Source organism: Eupeodes corollae, chromosome X, assembly GCF_945859685.1.
Source record: "Eupeodes corollae chromosome X, idEupCoro1.1, whole genome shotgun sequence".
Classification (NCBI taxonomy): Eukaryota; Metazoa; Arthropoda; class Insecta; order Diptera; family Syrphidae; genus Eupeodes; species Eupeodes corollae.
This window is the reverse complement of record NC_079150.1, coordinates 5,923,501-5,947,680: the sequence shown is the minus strand read 5'-3', so window position 1 is coordinate 5,947,680 and position 24,180 is coordinate 5,923,501. Positions and strand designations below refer to the sequence as shown.

The 24,180-nt window shown below is 29.9% G+C and overlaps 1 protein-coding gene across 8 annotated transcripts in view; it reads left to right on the top strand.

The window, feature by feature from the left end:
- LOC129953368 (uncharacterized) overlaps positions 1 to 24,180 on the top strand; it is a 27,376-nt gene extending 3,196 nt beyond the window's left edge. For 3 of the 8 annotated variants that reach the window (XM_056066508.1, XM_056066504.1, XM_056066501.1), the window contains exons 2-7: positions 17,939 to 18,027; positions 18,239 to 18,399; positions 18,460 to 19,093; positions 19,172 to 19,749; positions 19,813 to 20,832; positions 22,625 to 24,180. In XM_056066508.1, the coding sequence (XP_055922483.1) occupies positions 17,964 to 18,027; positions 18,239 to 18,399; positions 18,460 to 19,093; positions 19,172 to 19,749; positions 19,813 to 20,832; positions 22,625 to 23,449 (3,282 nt within the window). In that variant the 5' untranslated portion in view covers positions 17,939 to 17,963 and the 3' untranslated portion in view covers positions 23,450 to 24,180. Of the gene's footprint in view, positions 1 to 8,056; positions 8,104 to 14,150; positions 14,485 to 17,938; positions 18,028 to 18,238; positions 18,400 to 18,459; positions 19,094 to 19,171; positions 19,750 to 19,812; positions 20,833 to 22,624 lie in introns of those variants that run through there. The other 5 variants (XM_056066506.1, XM_056066505.1, XM_056066507.1 and 2 more) reach the window with 4 other exon arrangements.

Sequence of the window (24,180 nt, the reverse complement as noted above, 5' to 3'; positions counted from 1 at the left end):
TTTAGATGCTTATAAATCAATACTTCTTAACATTGAACTGTTATAATTAAAACTCTATAAAGCTAAAATTGATTGCTTTCGACTTCGTTCAATGATATTAGACAATATTGAATACCGTCAAACACAAAATTAATTAAAGGTGAAATTACAATATATTTCTTCCATGTTCTTATGGAGCTCTTTACGAGAACATTGTTTTTTAAGTACTTAACAAATATGCCATTAAAGTAGTTGCTGGATGCTGAATGGTTATCAAAAAATGTCGGCTCCGGGTTGTGAGATACTAATAAGAAAAGGATGCTTCCGTTTGTGTAACTAAATAAAATAATAAACACACTTAAACGATTTTTTGTTAGTTTAACTCTAGAAACCGAAAAGTTGAATTGGAAATTATGTAGTCATACTTATACTTTAAAGTCAATAATAATCCAATCAGTTTCGAAGGACAACAAATCCAGTTAAGTACCGATTGATTATAGGGCTGAAATAATTTTTTTTAAAAATACTGTTTAATTCTACGATTTAAAGGCCACTAAATTAACTTTGTTTTACGCTAAGATTGTGTATTTCCTCCAGACTTTTAATCACCAATTGAGATTTTGAGGACATTACACGACTCTTCTGATTTTTGCACTGTTACATATGACTATAGAAACGCAAACTTGAATCAAACGAAGGGACTGTTTTATTAAAATCAATTACTGTGATGTATCTAAACAATTGTTTCGGGCCTTTCAAAAAAGGAGGAAATGATATTGAATAAAGAATATCGAAATTAGATAATTTATTAATTATGGTTTAGTTCTTAACACGCAAAAATTTTTGAAAATTTATTAAAAGTCAAAATAAAAGTTTATAAGTAGGAATTGCAAAAGAAATAAATGGACGTTAGTTTTGTTTAACGTATTTATTACTTCTTTTCCAACAACATTTTCAAAATAATAGTTCAGAATGGCTCTTAAGACGAAGGAAAAGTAACTAGTAATAGACACCTGTGTTGATCATTGAATTTATTCAATAATTCATGGTAATTAATTATTATTTCCAAACGCTATTTTCTTTAAAGCTCTATAGAACCCTTAATATTTTATAAATGAAACTATTTCCGTATAACAAAGGAAGCATTTCGGTAGCATCCAGCAATAGGAAACTTTGAGACAACACAAAATAGCAAAGTGTCAGAAAAAAAGGATTTTGCATGAAATTTTAAGGAGTAATTTGTTTTTTTTTTTTTTTTTGATTGAGAAAAAATGCCATTTCATTTCTCAAAAAACGTTAATTTTTAAAATTTGTATTTGAAAATCGTTAAAGCGTTTTTTTTTTTTTTTAATTAATTTTAAATATATACATTTTTTCAATTTTAGTTTAAACATAGTAGTACCCGTGGCATGATGGTTAGTGCGTTCGACTGTCATGCCTGTGTCATCTAAAGTTTGTTTGTTCACGGGTACTGCCTCTTGCGAGGAATTGGCCAATTCTTGTCATGAAAAGTGCTTTCCCAAATTAGCCGTCCGGTTTTGGTTTAAAACTGTAAGTCCCCTCCATTCTTGACAACAGTACTCGCACCCAGGAATGAGAGAGTACGCCGCTAGGCCCTGGTTCTTAACGGACTGTTGCTCCACCTTATTTTTTTTTTAGCTATTTAGAACTTATAATGTTTTACATTCCAATTTCGTGAAAATAATCACCCAAATTCAAGATATCGAATTTTGAAAAAAATGTTTAATATTTTTTTGTAATTAAAATTAAAACAATAACATTTTTGACATTAAATGTTATTGAGACGGTTGATTAGTATTTGAGAAAACATTAAAACAAAATAACGGTTCACCCTTCTGGAGCAGTACAACCATTTTTTTTTAATTGAAAGAAGACTTTTTTTAGCGCAAATTAAAAAAAATGTCTGTTTGTTTTTGAAAAAAATCGAATTTTTGATTTTGACCAACAAAATGTATGGGGACTACTGTTATTTTTAGTCCCAAACAAATGAAGAAACGCGTAACTCGAATCGGCTGAAAACCAATACTTTGGGTAAATGGCCGAGCACAGACAGATTCAATTTGGGGACTCACTTTTTTCGACTTCTCTACCATCGTAATGTCATATTTAATTATAATATCGTTTTCGAATTTTTCCACGAATGCAAAACTTGCCACATAGTTTTTACACATAGCAAGTAAAATCTTGCTACCTGTGAAAATATTTTAAATAAGAATCAAGTTATTATAAATTTAATTACAAAACTTCACCGGTTTCCAAAATATCACATAAGGTGATGGACGCTTTGGCTATGGTCCAAGATATAAAGTAGCTCTCTTTAACACAACATTGCGAACAAGTATTAAATTTCTTTATAGCAAGTAATGTAAGCATTCGTTAATATACATAGAAAAAAGTTGCTGAGACGTATTTTTTTAACGACTCTCACAAGCATTCTCTTTGTATAAAACAATGATGATATTCCAAAATATTAAAATGAAATTATTAACTTTCTATAGCCTATCCTTTCCTCCGACCAACAATACAACGCTTAGGGACTAATAATTATTAGAAACTAATAAGTAAACTATAGAACAAAATAAAAAAAAAACAACTTAATGAAACAGTTTATTTGAAATTCACCTTTTACTTAATTTGCTTCCAAGTTATTTATGTTGAAAAATAAAGAAAGAAATATGAGGGAATTTTTTGAGAGTCTCTTTCTCATTCCATAACCTTATTTATTTTGAGTTATCCGTTAATAAGATATTATTCCTTACACACATAAAATAAGAGGCTCGGTTGCGACCCACACTGATGACTTTCCATCCATTATTCTGTCGATTTGTCTTACTTAAAACTTTAATAAAATATTAATTGAAAAATTGAATAATTTGAATTCTTTCTTTGTTCTCCTACTACTTGAGTCAAAATGCATTTTTTTCACTTTTAAATTTAAGTAGGCTTTCGTGTTTTGTTAAAAAAGTTGTCAGTAAAAAAAATAACAATAAATGACCAACGATATTTTACATTATGATGAAATAGTTTTATTTTCAAAATCTATTTTCGTTAACTAGTTTTTAAGTTGAAAACCCAATTTTTACGATTTTTAGCAGCATTTCTTGAGAGTTTTTATTTCTTTTATAAACAAATATAGAAAAATTATCACAGAGTGAAATCATTTTGAAATCAATACCTTTATGTATTTACGAGGTATCGAGAATCGAACATCAATGTTTTCCAAATTGGCGTACTATCCTGAATATTGAAAACAATATTTGTATAGGATGTTGATGTTGTATAAAATAATTTTGGAGAAAAAATCATTTTTTGTTCGTAAAATATTTGAGACGGCAGTAATTTTTGTCAGTTTTTTTTTTATATTTTTTATATTTGTTAAATTATTGTGTAACTGTATATTAATGCAATTTATTTATTCAAAGAGATTTTGAACTAATATGAAAATGGTTCATTCATGTACTGAAAACCTCTGACTTCGATAAATTTATTCCCAAATTAAATTATTATTATCCGATGTTACACAACCTAGAAATTAATAGCGCCTTAAGGTTCTTCTAAATTATTTCAACATTATTATGCATAAAAACAAATAAAGTTTTTTGTCGAAAATTGTTTCTGTTTTTAAACTGTAACTTTTGAATGGGTTGAAAAAACCTTAATAACTTTAATGATCACTTGGAATTTTCGGACACTTTTTTTTTTAACTTGTTGATCAAGATGTCTAATACGCAAATTATCCCGAGATGAAATGTCTATTTTGACTGGAGTATTTTATCGATCAAAACGCCCTTGTACTTAAGAATCAAAAAATATTCAAAGAGAAAATAATCCAATGTAATTTGAAAAGTGCACAAAAATTTAGTTTTAATGAATGAGATTTGTCAATAAAAAGGCAAAAGTTGTACGAGAAGTCAATAGGACGTTATTTAGACAAAGTATTGTATTAAAATATATCACCCGCAATTCCATCTGCGCAAGATTAGTACTTTAAGTAGTTTATTTTCGTCTCCACTCACTAAAAAATGACATTTAATGACTAAGTTAGGATCATGGCAGTTTTTAAATAACTAAAACATCTTGTTTCAAGGGTTTTTGCGGACGTCTAAATCGGAATAGCTATTAAAATTCTACTTTCAAAATTACTTATTATAATCTGTCTTATAAAATCCTCTTTTAGCTTTCTTCAGTTTTACAAAATAGTTTATAATAAAATAAATAATTTATTTAAAGATTTCTTAGTATTTGTTTAAATTTGAGCATTATTCAATTTGTTCGGCAAATATTAGCATGATGTATAAAAGGGATTGAAAATTAATTGTCTGATATATCTACGAGTATTGTAGATTGTCGGCTTCAGTGTTATGTGTGCTTTTATCTTGATGTTAGATTAATATTTAATAGTGCACGATTCAAAATGATTTGAAAATATGTTTAAAATAAATTAAGATATAAGCCGTTGTTTTTAAAAATGGTAAACTCGCATTTTTTTAAATGTCAAGAGATTTAAGAATTCAAAGGATGCGTTTTAGACACATACAATTCATTGAAAATCTCAATGAAAACTAACGATTTTCAGCTCACTTTTATTTTATTAACAAAATTATGAATAATATAAATTGAGAACAATTATTTTTACTTTTATATACATATAGTATATATACATGCATTGTTTAACCAACTAGAGTTTTTAAGTGTAAAGTAGAAAAATTAATGTAAAGAACTTATTTTCAGTAATAATAAAGTTCTTAAGAAACTTACTGTTTATTATTTTATAAATTAATGAATTTATGTATGTATACATTCTATCAATTATGTTCTTTGCGTTGTTTGTCAACGACGCATCATAATAAATAAAAATTGTTATTTTTGAAAATTTTAAAATCGCAAGTAATGAACAAAAAAATTGATGGTGATCTTTATTCAAATAACAGATATTGGCCAAGTTAATACAGCTTCAACGGTTTTTGGTAGAGGGGCTTGGAGAGGGGCCCTCCAATAGGAGGGTGGGTAGGTCTATCTACCCTCGTTAAGGCGGGAGGGGCAATTTTATAAAAATTGACATACGATCTAAAAAAATATATAAATAGAACAGCAACTTTTACAGTTATAAATTATACCTTTTTCAAGAGCCAACGTTTTACAATTGATTATAAATTTTTAATAAAGTTGTTTCAGTCAATCGTTTTTGAAACAAATAATTTTAGAGTAAAAATTTATAAAAACAAAATTTAAAAAAAATCCTTTGAGCATTATTTTTCTCTGATTATGGATATCGATAAAAAAGCAATTTATGTGGTCAATTGCTTCAATTATATTTCAAATTACTTGCATTGTAAATTTCATACCTGCTTTTGTGATTTAATACAGTTATCTACTGCGGTTCAATCAACGGTTTTTGATAAAAATAATTGTCATCTCGAATGTTTTACGAACAAAAAATGATTTTATTATGTTTTATTAGGCTCTTTTGGTCTTTTTGTTTTTTTTGGAATGCGAATAAATAAAAAACTTTATTCCATTCTTTTACCCAACGTTTCGTAAGAATTCCTTACTTCTTCAGGGGATTTTTTTGTTCTTTATTCAATACTTGTATTAAATCACATTATAATTGTTAAAAACTCCGTATTGCATCCTCCCGACAGCACTGACACAAATTTAAAATAAATAACAAATACAATATAAAATAAAACAAGCAAACAAAAATAAATTATCTACTAAACTAGACGAGAAAGGCATTTATATCACAGCTTAATTTTCAGGTACTTGATGTTAAAGTGCTACAGCATAGCTATTGTTTTTATTGTAACGTTTTTGACAAAAAATGTTGATAAAAATCGAATTGAAAATTACATTACTAAAACTTGGTAAAAATTTACTTTATACACAAATATCTTTTCAAAAATTAAAAATATTGGTTTCAACCTATTTTATCTCACAGAAAATATTGTTGAAAATATTGACATTCAGTAATTTTTTTTATAAAAACCCAAAGGCCGGTTTTTTCATAAAAAATTAGAATCTACAAAAAATATTTTTTTTTTATTTTGGTTTTTGAGGTTGTAAAAACAACTTTATTTTATTTCATGACAAGTTTATCTTTGTGAGTCAAGTAAATCAATTCATTTAGCGTAACCCATAATGCACCACGAGGAGGCATTGCATCCCGCGTCCTAGTCACTCAATTTTTAAGTAAGACACATCAATTTTCAATGTGTTTAAGGTATGTAAGTCTTGTCAATGAGTTCATTGTCCGTACTAATGTCACTGTGAAATTCGTTAAGTTCGTCATTGAAAGCCAAGAGCCGAGGTTGTTTTGCCGTGCGTCGGGAGGGTTTAAGTCCTTTAGATGCAGACCCACACTTTCTTCTCCATCAATCAAACATGGGTATATTTTTATACATAAAATAAAAATTCCATTTTTTGAGATCCCAAGTAGTGCTTATATATATTTTTCAGTAAAAGAAGAGCTTTATTTTGCGGCAAAAAAATAATTTTTCATACAAGCTTGTTCTGATTTTCAAGATCGTTTATTGTGTAAAGACGTATCGGTTTTGTCAACATATTCGCCTTTTTTGTGGTTGGTTATTTCCTGACTCTTTCCACACCTACATTATGTATTTATGTATATACATACGTACAGCCGGGCTCTGTCATCACTAATACGAAGCGTGTTCTTTAGGTCAAGTACCTTATTGTATATTTGAAAAAAAAAAAGAGATTGAAATGGACTGGACATATATATGTACATTACAATTGATTATATGTATAATATAATTATTTTGTTTTTAAATCCAGATTCTTTAAAAGCTTTCCCTGAACCCATCTGTTACGAAAGTATTTTTTTTTTTTCAAAAGCTAGAAAACATTAAAACGAATAAAACGAATAGTTTTAAGTGTTTTATTTAAAATTAATTAGAGCAGCTAACTACATCAATTACTTTGTATAGGTATTTTTAATCATGAGAAAAATAATACTCCGAGTAATTTTTTAACTTTTTTTCATACATTTTGACTCTAATTTCAAAAACTATTGATTGAAGAAAACTTTTGTATTATAATATGTAGAATTCTGGCTTTTGAAAAAGATATAATTAATAATATGGTATGTGCAGTTGCTTGTAAATATGTTTAGATTTTAAAACAATTTTTATAAAATTGAGATGGACCCCTTCCGATAGTAAACAATTCTTGTATTGAGCCCCTCTACCAAAACCCTTATTGTCTGTTGGCGCCAAAGCTATCGTACTCGCTTCAATAACTTTTCATTGCAATTGCCTCACTAAAATGAATGTTATCTTTTTTAAGATGAAGAACAAACTGATCCTTTTATGGAATAGAGCTTGTTAAAATAACTGCAATCAATAATGACTGCACTACAGTTGCTTAAGGAAAGGTGGACTTTAACCATTTTCTTTCAAAAAAATTTAGACTTCTATATTTGTTTGAAGTACATATTTAATTAAAAATGAAATCATGCTCGTTTTTTTAAGTGTTTAATAATACATAAAAAGTATATAAATATGTTACTTATGATATATTGATGTTTAACTTACACACTTCCAAAAGTTTACTTAAAAAAAAAATGACGTTTTTTAAAAAAAAAATGACGCATTGCATCAAAAAATAAGTAGTAATAGAAAATCGAAGCTTCTAGTTATAGTATAAATAACAGTACCAGAATATCTATTCTTTTATGCCAAATTATAGTAAGCAACATTTTAAAAGAAAAATTAAAATTAATTTTTGAACTTTGTTCACACTATTTGAGCCATAAAACTTGTTTTTATGTAGAAACTATAAGGAACCTTGTAATTGTTCTCTATTGTACAATCGATAATTTGACGGAAAGGCTCCGATAAGCAATTTACTATTGTAAATACTTTAATATACATACATATTTATAAAAAGATAAATGGTTAATTTATGTCGATAAAGGACCTTAATATTGCATCCTCCTTTCAATTAATTTATATATTTATAATTTATTAAGAAATTTCCAATATTTTCAACTTTTTTTTATTTTATTTTCTTGATTTCATATGGATAATAACAAAATATGCTACGAGAACGAAGACGACATGCACATTATAAACTAAATGGAAGGTAATTTTCACTAGAATAACATAAAATTAATAAGAAAGATTTAAGATATCTAAAAATCTATAAAGGGTTAAGTTGACAGTTGACAATGTTATTGGATTTTCAAATCGGTTTTCAAGAGAAAATATTATTATTCCACCAAAATATTTTCTAGTACAAAAAATTCTTTGAAATCTTTAATTGAAGCAGTGGTTTTCTAACACAATTGCTAGAAAAGATTGATCTTCTCTAAATATTGAGAAAGACTACAAAAGCTTTTAAAAATATACTAACCTTTTACACGCTCTGTGATATATCATATGGATTTAGCAAATTGCTTAAAGTTAAAGCAAATAATACCCCAAAACCATTATTGCATCCTCATGTTTGGTATGGTGGCTAACCATGGATAAGACAACCAATCCTAAAATCATGACAAAAACTTAAATACTGGCCTCACAAAAATAAATAGATTGACCTATGAAATTGAGAAAACTATATTTTAATAGAATGCACGAATGAGTCGCACGTACCTTCTCATGTATCCAAAGAATCTGTTTAAAAATATTTCCTGTATTTTAAGATTTAAAAAATGTTCTTGCAAAAGAAGTTTGTTTTCAAAAATGTAAATCCAATAGTGTTCTCAAAATAAAAATAATTTAAAAAAATTTTATTTGAACATAATTAGAGGTTTTTTTTTTTAAATTTATTTTTAATATATATATATTTTTTCTTTTATTTGAGTTTAAAAATGTTTTTAGTATGCAGTTATTTAAAGCCTATTAATATACATTTTACATTTCGAGTTTTCGAAAAAAATGTACAACATTTTTTTGAATCAAAAATAAAAACAATGATATTTTTGATTGTCGAATAATATAAGAGCTTATATTGAAATTGGTTGATTAGTACTTGAAAAACTTAAAAACTAAATAACGGTTCCAAGGGGGTACCCTTCTGGAGCAAAACAAATATATTGTTTTTAATGAGAGAAGCTAAATTAAGAACAAAAAGATTTAGAGAAAATTTTTAAAAAATCTATTGGTATGAGAAAAATAGAATTTTCGATTTTTGACCAACAAAATTGTATTTTTAATTAAAAAAAATCCAAATTTAAAGTCAATCGTCCCAATGGCTTTGACTTTAGAAGCTGCGACAGACAGACGGATGAAATCGGGGGAACCACTTTTTTCGACTTCTCTACCATCGTAATGTTTGATTGGATTAAAATTTCGAGATCAAAACTTTTTACGAATGCAAAACTTGCCATGTAGTCCATATATGTCGCAAGTAAAAAGCTTTAAAAAAGATGGATAGATAAGGAGGGATAAAGTTTTTGTTGTGATTTTCTTATGCAATTGCGTGAAGTACCTATTAAGTTCTAATTTCATTCCTTGCCTTTTTTTTAACAATCCTGCAAATAGTATCTTTTTTAGTGTGTTATTATTATGACCAAGGCAAGTAAAGCGATAATTTTGTTATTATTCCTTTTTTGCATCTGCTATTATGATTTTCAATGAATAAAGAAGAAGTGTGAATAAAGGGGAAACGTTTATTTTTGTACGATTCGCTGACGTGTTGATGTGTTAGTTAGGAAAAATTTTCCAGTCTTTATTGATTGATTTCAAGATCTTGGTTCATTGGAATCAATTACATGTATTATATTTCGTTGGTAGATATGTTCTTGTAAGATGGTACATATCTATGTACATTATTATTTAAAACGATGCACAATTTTTTTTTATTTTTATTAATTTTAAAAATTAAGCTCATCAGAAAAAAAAGGTTACCTATGCCTAAGCACATGGTACACATAATAGCTATTTGCTCGAAATACGAACGTTATGTAGGTAGGTTGTTCCTACTTCTTACGAAATCTTACTTTAATTTTTTTGTTGGTATGCAGTTATTAGAGCGTATTAATTTAAGTTTTAAATTTCGAGATATAGAATTTCTAAAAACAAAATCAATTTATTTTTAAAAATCAAAAATGTCATTGTAATATTATTGAGACAATTTAAGAGCTTGTGCAGAATAAAACATTGAAATTAAAAAAAATGTAACGAATCAATGGTTCTATGGGGGCTACTCCTCTGGTGCAATACAAAAATACTTTTTCTGTTATTGAAAGAAGTCAAAGTAAGAAATACAAAATTGAGGACAGGCGAACAGAATCGCTTTTCGACTTTTCTACCATTTGTTGTCATGTTTGAATAAAATATCGAGTTCGACATTTTTACGAATGCAAATTTGCAATATAGTTCCTATAAGTAAAAACAGTAACGAGTACATACATTTACATACCTATATTATCTAACAGGGTAAAGTAGATAATAAAAAATTGGTAACAAGATCAGTTCAAATAATAATAAGCGTTACAGCATGCCGAAATATTTTCAAATTATTTTATGCAAATGAAAAAAAATGTAGGTAATCATTTCACATTTTTATAAATCCATATTTAATGTGTATGTGAATAAATAAATTGGGTAGCGCAGCGCAACAGTCTGTTGAGAACTAGGGCCTAGTGACTTACAACTCGCAACCTAATGGGACCTAAAGTTTAAAACCGAATCCGAACGGCTAATTTGAGAAAGTATTTTTCATGAAAAGCATTACTCTTAGAGGATTTGTGAATTCCTCGCAAGAGGCAAAAAACTTGAGATATCATAGGCAGGGATCGAACCCAAGACCTCTGGCATGAGGGTCTAACGCACTAACTATCATACCACGGGTACTTGAAAGCCAAGAGCCGAGGTTGTTTTGCCGTGCGTCGTCGGGAGGGTTTAAGTTCCTTAGATGCAGACCCACACTTTCTTCTCCATCAATCAAACATGGGTATATTTTTATACATAAAATAAAAATTCCATTTTTTGAGATCCCAAGTAGTGCTTATATATATTTTTCAGTAAAAGAAGAGTGTTATTTTGAGGCAAAAAATTAATTTTTCATAGAAGCACTAACTATCATACCACGGGTACTTTATGTAAATAAATAAATTCATAAGGTGGCGCAACAGTCCGTATAAAGACAAAGGGCCTAGCGACTTACAACTCTCAACCATTTCGGATGGGATGGAGGGAACTTACTTAGTTTGTATGCCGAATCCGAATTTGAGAAGCACTTTTTATGACAAGAATTACGCTTTTAAAATTTGTAAATTCCACGTAAGAGGCAGAACCCAGGATCCTGGAATTGAAAAAAACTAAGTAAAAATGTGTACATAAACAAAACTGCATATATGATAGTTTTTATCTACTTTACTTTTTATCTTCTATCTTTATATCTTTTACATTACTTCTTCGTTTATATTTTTAAGATAGAGAATTTGGATCTATGAACATGTGTCAAATTGTAATGGTTAACGAAACGTTTTTAAATGTTATTTTCAAAAAAAGGAAACAATTTAAATAAAGAACTTATTTTCTTTCGTAAGCAATTCATGAATAATTTGACCTAAGATAGCACTGCCTAAAAGCAGTGCATTTCAAAATCCTTCCTAACAATGACGTAGAAGCATTTTAATGTTTTAATTAAAATGACCTACCCCTACCCGATATGAAACCATTTTACGCATTTCTGTCTTTTTCCAGGACAAATTTCTGTTGTATTTCCTAAATAAATCGCTTTGATTTATTTTCAAATCTTTTATTTCTTGTCTAAATTTGGACTTTATTTCCCTTCAATAATTCATATCGGTTTCCCCGCTTTAATTTTGTATTATTATATTTATTGTTATTATTATTATTGTTGTAATTATTATTTTGTTTTAGTTTATTATTATAATAGACTTTATTTATTCATTCAATCACAAAATTGAATCTAATTAATCTTTATATTATTTTAATTTTGTTCTAGTTTTGAATTTAATAATTGTCATGATATATAAAGTATAGTAAACTATATTTAATATAAATTTCTATTCGCCGTCCTTTCCCATCTCTCACCTGTTTGGATATAATATCTCCAGCCTTTGAAATATGATAAAAAGTATTCAAAAGCAAAACAAATTAACAAAAACTAAACTAATCGCTTATCCACAATTAAAGAATTACTTTAAATTACTACATTATCAAAAATCTAGGAAATTTAATATTATTAAATGAAAATAGTAAACTAAAAGAAAATATATTTGAAAAATTTTATTGAAAAACAAAACAAATTAACAGAAACGAAGCACCAAAGAAATAATATCAAAACTTATAAATTAAATAATAAACTTAAGTTATTAAAAGTTAATTATTTAATTATTACTTACACTATAGAATAATAGAATACAAAAATAATTACCTTAAAATTCTACAAAACCAAAAACCTAAGACAAATAAAATGCTAGAAAATCAACTTAAGGTATCTATATAAAAAATTACTGAACTGCAACATATTAATCCAAACATTTTTTTAAGAGCGTTGAATTTTTGACAAATATTTTTTATAAATAGTTCGCTGAGCACAATATTTCCGTAGGGAGCCAACCACTCTTCTGAACCGCGCGGAATGGTAGGTATTTCGTAGAATTAATTGTAGCAACCGCGCGCCGCGCCGAGCGGCTGCACCAGCCGATTGATCAACGACGCGATGCTATTGATATAAATCATTATTTTGCTGGTTTGCTTTTTTAAATTGACATATTTTTCATATATTTGTTTAGCAAAACTTAAACCTCTTCCGCAACGCAAGCAGTAGAAGCTCTCAAAAACTCTTTTTATTGGTGCTCCGCTCGTATTAGTCTTACAGCGTGAAGGTCTATAGCCTTTCTCAATAAATAGGCTATCTACCACTGGCAACAATTTTCAAATTTTCTTGTTCTTAAAACACTTAAGTCGAAAACAGATGTTTATCAGTTCACGATTGGATTTTTCTAAATCTTGAACTAAATGGCAACAACAATATTTTACATATTATAAAATAAGTTTGATTTGAATATCTTTTTCTACTTTTCTACAAAATGTCTAATGTTAACTACAAAATTTTGAATAGAATATAATGAGTTTAAAAAACAAGGTTCATTCTTGAGATATTCAAATGGAATTCTAAATTTTAGAAGAATTTTGTGAATGTTTTTATTCTTAAAAAAAATGTCAATTCAATATTTTTAACAATTTTACCAAATGTTAACAGCAAGCTTTATGTTGGATAAATCAGTTTGGGGCAGTGTCAGAGTCAAAAATAATTTTTTACCAATTTATTGAAGTTGACAAATATTTACTTTTCACTTTTTTTTTAAAATTGCTATATTAAAAACACCCCCACTCATTTTATTCAAAGTCCTATCTTTTGTTGTTATTACCTCTAAAACACAATTTATTTGAACTCGATTTCTCTCCTGGTTCTTCAGATATGGCTGAAAACTCCAAACGTTTTAAAGCACGTATACGTACATGCACACGAAGACACGCAGATTTAAGGGACCTTTAAACGTGGAGAAATTTAAAAAAATTGATTCAAGCTGTTTGAGTTTAATTTTTAAAAAGGTTGATGGATATAAGAATGCGCGAGTGCTTCATGTTTTGATTACGAATTCAAACCCAGAAGCCAATATGTCGCCAATTCAGAATGAAAATTGAACTCAATTTCAGAAGAGTTCTAGATTGCGAAATAATTAAACAATATATTCTCAAATTAACTATACCTTATTCTTCGAAATTAATATTATTACCTAGTTTTATGATTTATTGCATATTCCAAGCAAATAAAATAAAATATTTATGTTTTTGCCTATAATAATTCACTTAAGTACATAAATATTCCTCCTCACTTAGGGGAAGTCAATTTAAGTAAAAAAATTCGTGGAATCGCTTCCAAAAAATTAATGTAATCAAAAAATATTAAAATTTTTTTGTTAGAATATTTTATTTTAATATTTCTTAAACGACCAAACAAAATTCGTTGTTTTCCAAAGTATCGGTGGAGCGCGGTGTTTATTGTCGTCTCCTCTCGGACACTTCACGTCCTCAACAACCGACTAGCGTGACGTAGAGGTAGCAAACTATGTAGCTATGATGGCAACAGGCAATTTTGGCGCACAACAAATGTTTGTGGCTTTGAGCGATGAAAATAAGCAAAAGAATTTAGTTGATATTTTCTCATCCACAGAAATATTGAAAATAAAAAAGTGTTTCTTATTAAAAATAAAAAAAAAAAAAAAATTAAGTCAACAAAGCTAATTTGTGAAATATTATCAAATGGCATTGACTGTCGAATTATTGTCAGCAAAACAAAAGCAATTGGAAACTGGCACATGAAATACGATACTTAATTAACAATTTTTTTCAAACTATGTGATGTTGTATTGATAAATGTAATTATTAACTTAATTCATATGAAGAGTTCTAAACGTGATCAAAATTATACACAGAGGAAGGGTTCTGGTAAAATATCTGGCCAAAAGGCAGGATCTCTCAAGTAATTATGCATACGGTTTTGGACAATCCAAAATCATAAAAAATATATTTTCAGTTCAATATTACATAATATGAATTTCACTGCGTTTTTTGCTTTTTTTTCGGTTCGTCGTAAGATTGACAGCAAATTTGTTATTGACATCAAACAAACTCGTGCAAAATAATAATTTGTTTTCAAAAGTCTTTATACAAATAACTTATTATGCTTATTTGTAGATTTAAGATTCATTTTTTGTTTCGTGTTTCACTAGAATTCTTGTACCCTAACTTGATAGAACTTAAGATGACAGCTTTATATGTTTTATAAATTTGTGTCTTTGCGTAGGCGATCAATAACACAGGGAAATTGAAAATGCAAGATAGTCTTTCCAAATTTGTAATTATACTTATTTAAATTTAAAAAAAACTTGTCATAGGTTACTTTCAGTATTGTTTCTTTTCTTTTATATTTGTATATTATTTTATCGCAAATTGAATTTGTTTTAAAATATAAATAATTCAATTGTTGTCCATTGGTGTTCTGGTACCAACTTGTAAGTTATTTATTGTTGAATGTTGAATATTCAAATTGAAATGTGTTTATTTTTGAACACAAAGCGAATAATTTCCAAGAAGATTCAATGAAATTTAAAGAATTAGTCTAAATGTTTATTGGTGGAAAATATTTTCTTTTAAGCGATGCAATAATATTATTTTTATTTTATATCAAAATGTCAAATGCAAATTACAGTTGGAGTTCTCTAAGTTTCCGGAAAGCTGATTATATATTTATGGAAAGTTGTTATAGGTGCATTTGATGGTTGCGCTGTACTTGTCATAATATTAATTCCATTGTGTACGATACGGATTTTTCATAGAAACTCAATAAATTAAAGCTCAAGAAATTAATTCAAATAGGATGCAACATCATAGACGTATCATATTTTTAATGTTGATGGAAGTTGTAGTTTTTCAGCGTACAAACAACAAACAGCTTTATGAGCTTCATTGTAAAACTTTAGCTAGCTGAGTTTAAAGAAAATTCAAGAAATTTACCAGGTGCGACTGAATAATAAAAACCCAGATCATCAATACCCACCCATCAACCATCGAGTCCAGTTAATAAAGGTTTTTGCCTCAAAAAAATTCACCAGTTTTAAAACTTGGCACATTCAGTAAGGGATGTCTCGTGATGACCCAAAATATGTCCCCAAGAATCCAATGTGAGCTCTAGCGGCAGTTAAGAGAAACATTGAGTTAGTTTAAGTTTTCACGTTTATCCACAAAATCAACGTTTACGTTCAACAAAATTAAAGCTCATTAAGTTTTATAAAAAAAACTTATATGAATTTTTCGTATCGCTTATAGTTTATAAAATATTGAAAATAAAGCTTATTAAATTTCCTAAAAAAAATAAGGTATGCATTTTTAGGCGGGATACGATGCATCGCTGCATCTACTTCCATAGGAAAAGAAACCGACGAACGCACGAATGCAAAAGATGAAAAAACTACCTAAATCAACTGGAGAACTTCGATAACTTCCTTTGGAAACATTTCATAAATCAGATGGCGGATTAAAAAATTAAGATTTTGAGAATGTGAACGCGTGTTCCGAAAACTGCCTTCTGTGATGAAACCAGATGAAATTAAAAACCTTTTCAAGACGATTACTGTCCTATGAGATAGACTGACCGATTTTGGACAGCTGTGTGGTTTTTATCAAGCCAAGCCATGTCAACGTTGGAAGGAAACTTTATTCAAGTAAAGTTTTGCAAAATGAAGATTTATTCAAAAGCATTCTATTCTTGCACAGGTTCAGTGGATGTCACAAAACCTCGGCATCATACCGCAAAGGAAAAATAGAATCAATTAATTTATTTAAAATGTACCCTGCAGAGTTTCAAAGTGTTGCTAATATTCACAAAGCTATAGAAAATGATGCAAATGTACTCTACATCCTTTAATACAAATCGGTATCACATGTACATGAAAGCTGTTACCAATATGAAACCAGATATTACTGCACTACCACGAGCTGAAGTAGCAGCAAAACAACATTCGTATAGGGTATACCACCAAGCACAACTTTGGATGGGAAACCAATTATCAGCTGAAAGTTGGGGATGTAAGCTGGAGAATAATCAACTTGTGTCAGTCACAACTGAGGACATGTTTCCGCCCAATGATATTTTAAATCTAATTTTTTTGTATATGCAAAACAGGATGTGGATCCAGTTGTGGCTATAGAAAAGCATATGTTATTCTAGCCATGGTGAATGCTTGAATGCTGATCATATCGCAAGCGATGAAGAAGATTTTGATTTAGAGAATTCAGGGCAATTAATTCACTTGAAGAAGTCGAAAAAAACTTAATTCTCATCAAGTAAAAAAATTGAATAAGAAGCATTAAATGCTTTTTTTTTTAATTAACTTATATGTTTTTTTTTATAATTAATTCTTAATGCAATACTTAATGAAAAGAAATGAGAAAGATATAAAGGTATTTAATAATATATGAGCCATTCAATTATTTGGTTCAAGTTCGATTGTGCTATGAATATCTATTATAAAATTAGTTCTTCTAGAAAATGATGTTGTTTTATTTTTGAAAAAATAAACCTAATGATAAGAAAAACCTTTAATGTGTATGGAGTAATTTATAATTTAATATTTTTTTTTCTTTCAGAATAATAAGCTTTAATTTTCTAGAAGATTATTTTTTGATACGACAAATAGTTTTCAAGATAAACCCGAAAAAAAACGTATGTTTCTCTTCACGACAAAATTCATGCAAGCTTTTTTGAATAAAATTTAATGAGCTTTAATTTTATGGAACAAAAAATTTTGATACGACAAATAGTTTTTGAGATAAAACTTTAACAAACTCCATGTTTGTCTTAACTGCTGGTAGAGCACACGTTGGATTCTTGGGGACTTTTATGTGGGACATCCCTTAGTTTCTTTGAGGCGAGGGCAATTTTTTTCGTTAATTGACTGGACTATTATATTCGTTTTAAGCTAGAGCTATGTACCATCTTTAGACTGGTGCCTCTGCATCTAACTTACTGTTATTTTAACAGATTATTAAATTCAGCATATCCATAAATGCTCATTAGAAAACCCTCGATCCGAACTTCAAGTGTAGAGATTCGTTGTTTAGGTGTACTTTACGAATATTGAATAACTTACCACACCATGTCTTTTCCACACATTGCATTATTGAGGAATTCAAAACTTACTAATCGACACTAGCTTTCAGACGCGCTCTCCCGTTCCTCATTCTCCTCCTCCTATGTCTTTGGTATAATATAGGTAGCAAAAATATTTTGAGTGGTTGTATGTTTAAAAATCCCTACCATTATTTATTCCATTTATTTATTAGATTAATTGACTCCTATTTTAGATTAAATGCTTTGAAGTTGTTTTATAATACAATTCATATAAAAATGTATTAATTAAAGTTTTATGATCTAGGTTAGACCGGAAATCCTCGCGTGGAATGATATATGAGAATGAAGAGCTGAGATTAAGAACTATAAACATTAACGCAGAAGTAGAGCGTGGTAAGATATAAGGACATTTCTTTTAAACGTAATTTTTATAAGCTATACTTGTTTACTAAGAATTGAGCTAAAAATCATGGTTTTAGTGCAAGCGTAAACGTAGAACGAAAGTATATTCTTTTAAGTAAGGTTTTCGATGAATTTTAAAAATACAAAAATTAATTTTTTTTTTAATTTTTTTTACATTGTATACTATTATTTCTCATTGCAGGCCAGTCAGACATAAGAAAACTACGTCGCGAAAACGAACAACTTAGAAGAGAAATCTGGTCGTTACGTGACGAATACGATCGTTTAAATAAACGTTTTAAAGCCAATAAATATTTACACGATAGCAATAGTGAGCATGGTCAAAGTGAGAGTAATAGTGAGGTTAGATGAGTAAAATATAAAAAATTCACTGAATGTTTATATTTTTGTTTCCTATGCAAGGACTCTGATTCATGTGATACGTGCAGGGGAGACGCAGATATCAATGAAGAATGTTTAGAAGAATTACATGATTGTGGCGGTAGACAACAACGTCATAGTTTATCTCCTTTTACAGCACGGCACCTTAAGTACGATAATTATTCTCTTGAAGAGTCTTCCTCAAGAAGGGAATCTTTTAGCGAACAAAGGAACTCCTCATCGGCACCTCCATTGGTAGCGGCAGCGCAAACGACGAAACTATCATCTTTAGACCCAAATGAATGCAAGCCCGTTGGAAACCCCCGGGATATATTACACGTGAATTTTGATCATTTATCGATTGTTTCTGAAGAAAATCTAAGCAATAGTGATGGAAATCTCATTCAGATGCCAATTGGAGAACTGAATCATAATGAGGCGCAACAAAAACAGGCACATCCGAGTTTTTATTATGACGAAAATTTTATCGAAATTGATGGTGCAAGACTATCTCCATCGCAATGTCTTGGAGCAATGTCTTTACCAAGCTTAGCACCTCTTAGGCCTGTGACTCCAATTGAAATGGTGGCAAATCAGTTAAATGATCTGCAATCCATAGTGCCTCCGCTCTCGTATTTTGAGAATATCGTGCAAGAGCATATGGGAACAACCATAAGTGAGTTTATCTCCGGTTCTAGATCAATCTAAGTATCATGTAATTATCATTTGTTTTTTTTTTTTAATTTTTCATTAGATTGTACTACAGAGACAAACGCTTTAACAAATACTGGTGATAGTTTAATTCAAACAAATGGCTGGGACTATAATATTCAATCGCCGTTTCTTCAGCGTAAATTTCAGTCATCCAGTCATTCTAGCGCATCATCGAATTCAACTTCGGCAACTTTTTCACTATCACAAGTTAATCACCCCCCTTCTACCCATGAAAGTTCAACACACACTGACGGCAGTGCTTACAAAAATCTTAAGCACTTTTTTTCACCCATCAAGCCACGTTTAAAATTGGATACTGCATTGTGTTCCAATATGGTGACAGAAGCATCATCACCATTAACATCAAAGTCAATTTCCCCACCGGTACAATGCCTAGAGCGTTTGCATCAGAATTGCGACCCGCCTGATTTGTATGTTGAGAATGCTTTACCTAGTCCTTATTACCTCCAATCCATACCTGGTCTTTCACTGTCATCGGTATTGGTGCCGCCTTATTCAGCAGTTAAGCAGTCAAATAATGAACCTATATATGCAACAGCACAAAAAAAAACTCATTCCTCTGAGCAGAGCCTAGCGATGGCGACTGAAAGTTCTAAAGTAAGCAAGTAAAGTGTTTCATTATTCATGATAATTTATTTAATTTGAATTTGTATTATATAGAATTCAGTAAATTTAGAGCAGATTCTAAATGAAATTGGAACGATTTCTGAGGATATCTTAAAATTGCAGCTGGAAAAAAGCAAATCCCAAGAAAAACTTTCCACTGATAGCCTAAATTTAACGACTACAACTAGCTTTAGTGCAGCATCAACCCCATCGCACACAACTACAACGCATACCCAAACTTTCCCGTCGGTATGTGGCCCAGACAGCAATTTATCCAAAGATCCCAATTACAAGAACCGTAAGCCTTATCGTTCTGAAATGAATTTATTATTAAGCTATAATGGAACAAACCCAGTTATAATACCGTTAGCCAAGAATAATAATAAAAACCAAACAGGTGTGGGCATTTCGTCAAGAAGTGATGGCGGCAAAACGGACCGAGATGTAAATAGTCCGTCGCCACCACAATTGCCCACACCTATGGCACCGTTTCCAACGAATCTAATATATTTGGGTTTTGACAGGCTTAACCAATCTTTGGCTGATAGTGGTGAGATTGTATACCCAATCAGTAAAGCAATTGCGCCGCATAAGCAATTTATGCTACCGGCTTCGCCAACGTTAGAAGTTGTAACGCCTTCACCATTACCAGCGCAATCTCCATCACCGCCTCCATCTCCGTCACATAAATCATATTCAGTTGCTCCAGTTTCAGTCCAAACAGCCGGCGAAGACGATAGATTTCTGCATGAGAGTTTTATGTTGCGAAAGCTTGACCAAAAAGACGCTGGTTTGAATCCAGTTTTAGCAATAAGCAGTCCAGATTTATCAACAACGTCCATGGCTGCAATAGCTCCTATCAAACGAAGAATATTTTCAAGGCAAAAAGACGATGGCAGCATTGCTGCACAAACTACTCGTTCCTTTGATGGTACTGATGTTAATTGCATTAATACAAATGAAACCGCTAAACATTCGAATAAACAGCAACAACTTCCTGAGATGAGTTTAGATGATGTTGTCAAGGGAAAGCTTTTCCTCGAAAGCAGTCTAAACGAAATTAACAGCTATGAGGTAGGATATATTCTTTATTGAGGTATACATGTTAAAAGCAATATAAGATAATTTATATAGATGCTATTTTCCCTTTTTAATTTAGATAAATCAGGGCGCTAAAATTGAGTTTTCGTATAACCAGGGCAAGTCTTTTGTATCGTTGTATCAATTTTACAAAACAACGGTACAACAAAAGATACAACTCTTTGGAATTTGAAAGATATCTTCTTTCAATTAAAATGTATCCTCTTTTTGATTATAATTTTTGCTTTTTAAAGTTTAAAAATATGACACACCCAATTTGTTTAAGTTCGTAGATTTTCATTTTCATTTCATATCGAAATCAAAATCGTTCAAAGTCTAAGTTTTGATATAATTAAATATAATATTGCAATTTTTTATTTAATATTTCATTCATGCTATATCATGATAACTTCAAAGTTAAAAAAATTATGGTCTCAGATCAGCTAATCAAATGGCTTCAAAAAGTGCCTGTGTTTTTAAACAGAAGAACACTCTTGCTGAACTTTTTACTAAATACGTTTTAAAAAAATCAATACATCTCTCATTCAGGGGAATATGTGGCACATATAAAGACCGTTTTTGACAGGTATAGTTCAAAGAATCTAATGTGACATTATTTTACTAAAGCTTCCCGTTTCCAAAGTTTATTCATAATTTTGTAGTAGTAAAGTTCAGTAAGTAAATTCCATAACGGAATCAGTATCATATTTGATTCGAAGGTGATTCATTATTTCAACAGAACAACTTTAAACGTTGTGCTTCTGCTTTAACAAAGCCTCCTAGGAACTGAACAAGACCGTCCTCTTATAATAATACTTCTGTATTAGAATCCTTTTTATATTTGAAATTGAAACCACACGAACAAAATGATAGAAATATTATTACTAAAGAACAAATACATTTGTTTGTATTTGTGCACGATATACCGCTTTGTGTTACATCGTTTTGAAATCCTAATTATGATTGATTTTTTAAAAAGAGACTATCCCGTCTGTGGATTAGTCTTGCTTAAAAGGTTTTTAGGTTTTCGTCTTTTGTTGAAAATGGTGTCAGCTAAATTGTTCTTAAAATAAACTAAAAATTGCTAATAATATTTTGCATGATGATTTCAAAATCTAGTTTGTTAACGCGATTTTTAGTCCAAAACCAATTTTAATCAATTTCAGTAGCATTTTTTTATAAACAAATACAGATCGAATTTTCCTGGAAAATTTATCACAGAATGAAATTATTTTGAAGTCAATACCTTAATTTATTCACGAGATATCGTACAAGTTTTGTTCATCAAAAAATGATCGTAGTTAATTATGCGGAACAAAAACATTAAAATACAAATCTTTTGATATTATAATGACGGAAATAGTTTCTTGTAGTAAGCTAATCAATAATTTTAATTGATCCATAATAGTTTCATATAATAGAACCTGTTTAAAAATAGACATTATTTTTTGGAAATATTCATGTTTCGAGTTTCACGAAATACATGCGATTTAAAAAGTAGTCGGGAATAAGGGAAAATGTGCGCAGGATTTAAAAACTTTTTTTCTGAAGTTTTTAAGAGTGAGAACTTTTAAAGTGGAGTTCCGTGATGCTTCCAAAATATAATTTGTATTGCTCTTGATTAAGATACACATTTGCAGCTCATAAGTTGTAAGTTAAGCTCAATTAAGAAACGCCAGTACTTATTCAATATAATTTAATAATTCAAAATTTGTGTTGCTTTCAACCCAATTAATTTCTTAATTACTTTAGAATTTTTATTTTCAAGTGAATTTTTAAATTGCAGAGTTCCTCAGGTTCAGAGGCTACAAAACGAAAAACATCGAGACGGGTTTCAATTCTATGTAACGAAGATAAGCTTGGTGAGAATAGTGAAGAGCAACTCCAGCCTTTGAAACAAGAGCTACAGCAACCAACTTCGACAGCTGTTTCTGTTGATAAAATTGACAATATGATGCCATCGATAATTATTAGTTTAAAGCAGCATGCTAATAGCACCCCAAATTCACCACATTCCAACAGGCGTCGTGTTGGTATAAATACAAATTCAGTGTTATCAGTTAATAGTGGTGGGAGTTCAACTCTACATCACAATGGCCATCATCATCATCACCACCATCATCATCATCACAATCGGAAGCTAAGTCAGGAGTCAGTTTTAGCTGAAACGCGTTGTATAAGTATCGCCAATAGCATTGTAAATAGTAGCCAAGACAATGTACTGGCAGCTGCAGCAATACCTTCTTCTCCGAATCATCAAACAACACGCTTCAAATGTTCAAGACGACATTCCGAAGGCACGGTTTCATCAGTGGCAGTAGGCGGAGGAAGTGGTCATCCTACATCAGGTGCTGGTGTAGGTTCTCGCCTTAGTAGTAGCACAGTAGGCAACGGACATCATCGTAACCATCATCATCACCATCATCGTCATCAAGATAGCAACCAAGAAACAGGTACATCACTATCCGAACGTAATAGTGGAAGTTTAGCCTCATCACGGGACTCTTCAACAAGCTTAAGCATGCGATCTCAGCGTCGAAAGATCTCAGTTAGTTCGCACACGGGGGGAAAGATTCCTTGGTGTGGTTGTTGGGGCAATGGATGTCTTTAATGTTAATTAATAAGTTAATAATACACCAACAAAAAAAAGAATAGCTGTCAGAAGTGCAATATCGAATGTTATTTATCAAAAAAAAAAAAAAACAAACAAATAATACTACCAAATAGACAAATATACCAAAAGTCCAAGCCTTATGGGCATTAGTTAGGTAATAGTTCTTTTTTTTAATTTTGTTCCTATTATGTAATGTTATTTTGTCAAAATGAATAACTTTTCTAGTTCAACTTAATTTCATTACGTTTTTTGCAGCAATAGTTTCATTAGAAGCTTAAAATTTTTTACTGATAAATTTACATTTTACGTATTTATATTATTTACTCCATAACAGTTGTATAACAAGGGTAACCTTGCAGGAGAACCACTAACTCGAAAATATTCCTTCAAGCAATAAGGAAACATTGTAGACTGTAGAAAAACGTATAATCTTGAAAAATGTTTAAATTAATTTCGTTCATGTGAAGTTTTTTGGATTATTTTAATATATAGCCTTGAAGGTTCTAGTGCACTACAGATTTAAATTCCCATTTTAAGTTTTTTTTTTCAAAATTTTCCCAAAGTGGCCAAAATTTAGGAAGGAAACCTCATGTGACCTTAAATATAGAATTACCCGTGAACTGAGTACCTAACCAAAAAAAAAAAAATGAAATCTTCATCACTCCATGTGTAATAAAAGTCGACTTTAATTCTTTTTAGTTTAATTTGTTTCTATAAATTTATTTTTT